The following is a 4,170-nucleotide window of genomic DNA, read 5'->3' as shown; positions in this document are numbered from 1 at the left end:
GTACATATGTTGTCACAATAAAATGAACAATGATCATTTTACTGATGTATAAAGACTGCAAAGGCTGAAAAATCTTGAAGTCTGTTTGAAATTGGAGGTAGTTTGAGGATTAAAATTTTTATGCTTTTTAAGCTCAAAAAGGGGGTCGTATTATACATGAGATCGTATTATACACGAATAAATACGGTAAGTAATATAACTCAATCACATTTAACTTTGTTTTACTTATTAAAAAATGAACCTGAACACAAAACGAAACCCTTTCCAATGCAGCAGCTCCAGTATAAAGGCATTATGAAGCTCATTTGGGACATTATCTCCTAACGTTTCTGTGTTTCTTTTTTTTCTGAGTGATGACACCATGAATAGCCCCCGGCTCTGGGGACCGTGGCTGGAGCCGTTTGTCTTCACGCTCTAACGCTCCCTCCCTGCTGTGTTCTCAGGTGTGGTCACAGCGGTGGTCTTCATCGCCGTGTGCGCTCTGGCTGTGATAAGTCGCCTCCTTTATCAGCAGCGGCGGGCCCAGAGGAGCAGTGGCATGAAAGAGGAGCACAGGCACGGCACATACACAGACTACAGGACTGAGCTGCACCTGCACAGCTCCGTCAGGGACAGCGTGAAGGAGTACTACATCTGAACACAGCGTGCTGCCTGTGCCACAAACGTACCTCTATCTCTCTTTCTCTCTCCAACAAACGACTCTTAGGTGGACGCCCAGCTGCAGGAACGACACATCTCAGTGCCCCCCAGAGGGACTTTAAAACCCACGCAGCCTTCGCTCCTGAGAGCTAGTGGCTGAATCTCTGCAGCTGTTAGTGTATTTGATGTTGGTGAAATTGTCAGAATCAAGCTGCTGTGGTTTCCGTCATCGCAAAAAAAAAAATGTGTAAAACGAAAATGATGAATGTCCTGCAGAGGTAGACAAAAAGGACGGCACGAGTGKAGGAAGCAGATGCTGCGGTCCATCCTGGATGCACACGACTCAAACGGTTCAGTCTGAACCCTCCCACCCCACCTCCGAAATAACGGGGGTCATTAAACTGTCTGTGCAGATCAGATGTAGGTCAGCCCTGTAAGATACGAGTGCAGTCACTGCTGTGTTTTATTTTATTTCTTTTTTCCAGTCATGGTGAATGTTAAAGAAATGGGGACAATACTGCCTATAATGTATGAGTGCCTACTTTGCATATGCGCTTTTTGTTTTTGTTTCCCATTTTCCTTTTTTGAATAATTTACATTTTTTCCCCACGTGAAATGCACCCATGCAGTCGCATCTGCATAAACAGGAGCAATTTTTGTGGTTCAGTTGTGCAGAAAGTGGACTCTCCCGCTTTCTACAATCACAGCCAAACTCTTGCTTTTTGATCCGAATTGAGAGCAAAGTAGTTTTGTCACAGAGTAATTTTTTTGTCTTCACTGTATGAATCAAACAAAAACATGGCAAAAAGGAAGAAGTCATCTTTATAACTGGACAAAAGCCTCATTTATCAAACTCAAAGAGCTATAAATCTGATACACGTTTTATTTTAGTCAATAAATGTGTCAATGACATGAATCTGAGTGAAAAAACAACTTATAATCAATAAAGTTCTGTAGGGCAGTTATTTTAGAAAAGTTTAGAATAATTCAGAATTATTTTATTTTATTGTGTCTACTTGAATAAAGAAAACGTATATGAAAAATATATTTGGAATTAGAAAGTGAAAAGTTTGGTACATATTTAATATTCATTTTATGTACAATATATAATAAAAGTATATCAGTACACAACTTCAAAAAGTGTAAAAAAATACTAAAATTGCAAGGAACTATCCAAAAGCGCTTAAATGAATTGAAACTTTTAGAAACCAATAAGATGACAAATAGTTTGAGATTCAAATCAGGATCTCAGAACTAAACCTGCTTTTGTTCTGTTCTGAGGCCTGACCTGGACCAGAAGAGAGTTTCAAACGTTCTCATGTTCCTCCTGTGAGTCACAGAGACGTGCAGTCTTGTCTCTGAGTTTTTTAATGTTCAAAAAATGACATTTTTTGCCTTAAAATAGTCACATAGTTATGGGCATTCGTTTTTCGTAAGTTTTAGAGCTTTAGCTGTATTTCGACACTTTTACAGGAATTCTAATGACAGAAAACATTTGAGGCTAAAGCCCTAAATCCAGATTCAAACACCACACCACTGATAAAAAGTTGCTGAAAAACTGGTCTGAATTTGCCTATTTTCATGTCAAAGGTCTAGTCCAGTAAATGAAATTATAAACCTCGAAGCAGTTGCATAGGAGCCTTTTTATCTGAGCAGCTGCTCCCCCATTTTCTAAATTGGGGGTGCACGCTTGTGTATTCTCTCCTCTAGTTTTTGTCTTAACAGCATGTCATCACTCCCAGAAACTGGAAAAAAGCATGTAGAGAATTACCGTCCTTATTTTAGTTTCTTTGTTAGAAACTAAAACATGAATGTTACTTTCTACACCCTCTCCTTCAGCTCTGAGTCGGTTCTGTTCAGCGCTGTTAGCCGCTATCTTGTTAGTCAGAAAGCATTCAGCTGTGGAGATGAGAAAAGAAAGCCATATTGTTTTCTGGCAATGAGTCAGACAGAATGAAGTAAGAACATTGAGTGATCTCACGCTATTTAGGAGTGCAAGATATCCAGGAGTTCATAGAAAGTGAGAAAATACAGAAAATCTTTATGCTAATCTTATATTGACAGCCCAAAGTAGGTGATTTTTGATGGGTTCAACTAAAGTCTAGGGCTAAATTTGGACTACATAATCCTAAGAGAGAAAGTTTTGCAAACGTCTACATCTGATTTCATATTTAAAATAAAATAATAATTAAAAATWAACTTTACAGAAATGGAACCCTCAGTCCCTCACATTGCAATTTTCATTAGACATACATCATCAATGGGACTATTGCCCTGTAGTAGACACRATGAGTGATTTCAATCCCTGATTTTGCTTCCCCAAGGGGTGTAAGGGAGTACAATTTGGCTGGAGMGGGTAACAAAATAAGGTGCACAGCCTAAAATAAAATTTTGCAAGCTGTGCACACAAACTTTGGCTGTTATTCAAAAACTAGCCTTCAAATGTAGCTACATGACACGCTTGTCACTTAGTAACAAACACGCAGAACTCAGTGAGACTGCAACTGAAAGTTTACCTATTTTCTCACATATTTTCTGAAAGTTTGAGTCTCCAACTAGTCTTTAACAGCCGCAGCCCAGTGAGACACTACCTTAGCACTGAGACTATAATGTGATCAGCTCTGCAGTCCCCTGCCCCACGGTGCCCCGACACACAAAGGCCCACAGGTGACACAAGGAGATGTCACACAGGTGGGCAGTAGACCGCTGAAGTAGGATTTCATAATTAATCGTGGACAGGATGTGTAGCCAAAGTAATGATGACAAGGGGAGAAAAAGTTCCTTGTACATGTCAGCAGTCCAGCTGCACCTTTTGGAGCGAGTGCAGCAGCGAAATCCTTTTCTTCCCAACAAGTAATGAATTTTACTCATCTGTCTGAGAAGCAAGAAATGCATGAGTAGCCTTCCCAACATCATTAGGAGAAAGAAAAGGGCACAGCCACCAGTCTACTATCACATTGTGACCACTGACAAAGGAAGTGAAAACAGGCAGTGGACCTGTTGTGTCAGGCAGCACATGAACCTTCTGTCCATARGTTTGAAAGAAAAAAAACTGTCAGCTGCGTGACGAAAGAACAGATTGTAACGTTTAATGTATGGGTCATCTTAAGATTTGCAGCTATTTTCTAGTTTGCAGTCATCAAAACCAAAGATCCAACAATGAAAAACTAGAGACCAGACAGTCAAGCCAAAAAGTCACTGGCCATGTTTCCATCAACATGTTTTTATGTTCATTTTGAAGTTTCACTTTAGAAAAGGTGGATGGAAACAGCAAAATTTGCAAAAACCTCAGTTTCAAAAAAAAGTTTTTACGCTCGCTTGAGGTGGTTTTTAGATGTTCAAGAAAAGAGTTAATGCGTAAAAGGGGAGATGGAAACACATTTGCCGAACAAGTTCTGATGTGGCAGACATTTACTTTGATCAGCTGTTCCCGTGTGTCCGTCCGTCCATTTTCTGCCACGGGGGCAGCAGCCTAAGCAGAGAGACCCAGACTTCCCTCTCCCCAGCTACTTGGGCCAGCTCATCCAGAAG

At 40.3% G+C, this 4,170-nt stretch overlaps 1 protein-coding gene across 1 annotated transcript in view; it reads left to right on the top strand.

Moving 5' to 3' along the window:
• LOC106528129 (contactin associated protein family member 5) overlaps nt 1-1,770 on the top strand; it is a gene marked incomplete in the record, with an annotated part of 393,708 nt that extends 391,938 nt beyond the window's left edge. Inside the window, 1 exon segment of the mRNA XM_014023216.1 lies at nt 444-1,770. Within this exon segment, the coding sequence (XP_013878670.1) occupies nt 444-637 (194 nt within the window).
• Nucleotides 1,771-4,170: the final 2,400 nt, after the last annotated feature.

This window comes from Austrofundulus limnaeus, unplaced genomic scaffold, assembly GCF_001266775.1.
Source record: "Austrofundulus limnaeus strain Quisiro unplaced genomic scaffold, Austrofundulus_limnaeus-1.0 Scaffold360, whole genome shotgun sequence".
Lineage (NCBI taxonomy): Eukaryota > Metazoa > Chordata > Actinopteri > Cyprinodontiformes > Rivulidae > Austrofundulus > Austrofundulus limnaeus.
Note: the sequence above shows the minus strand (reverse complement) of the source record. Positions and strands in the feature narration are given on the sequence as shown.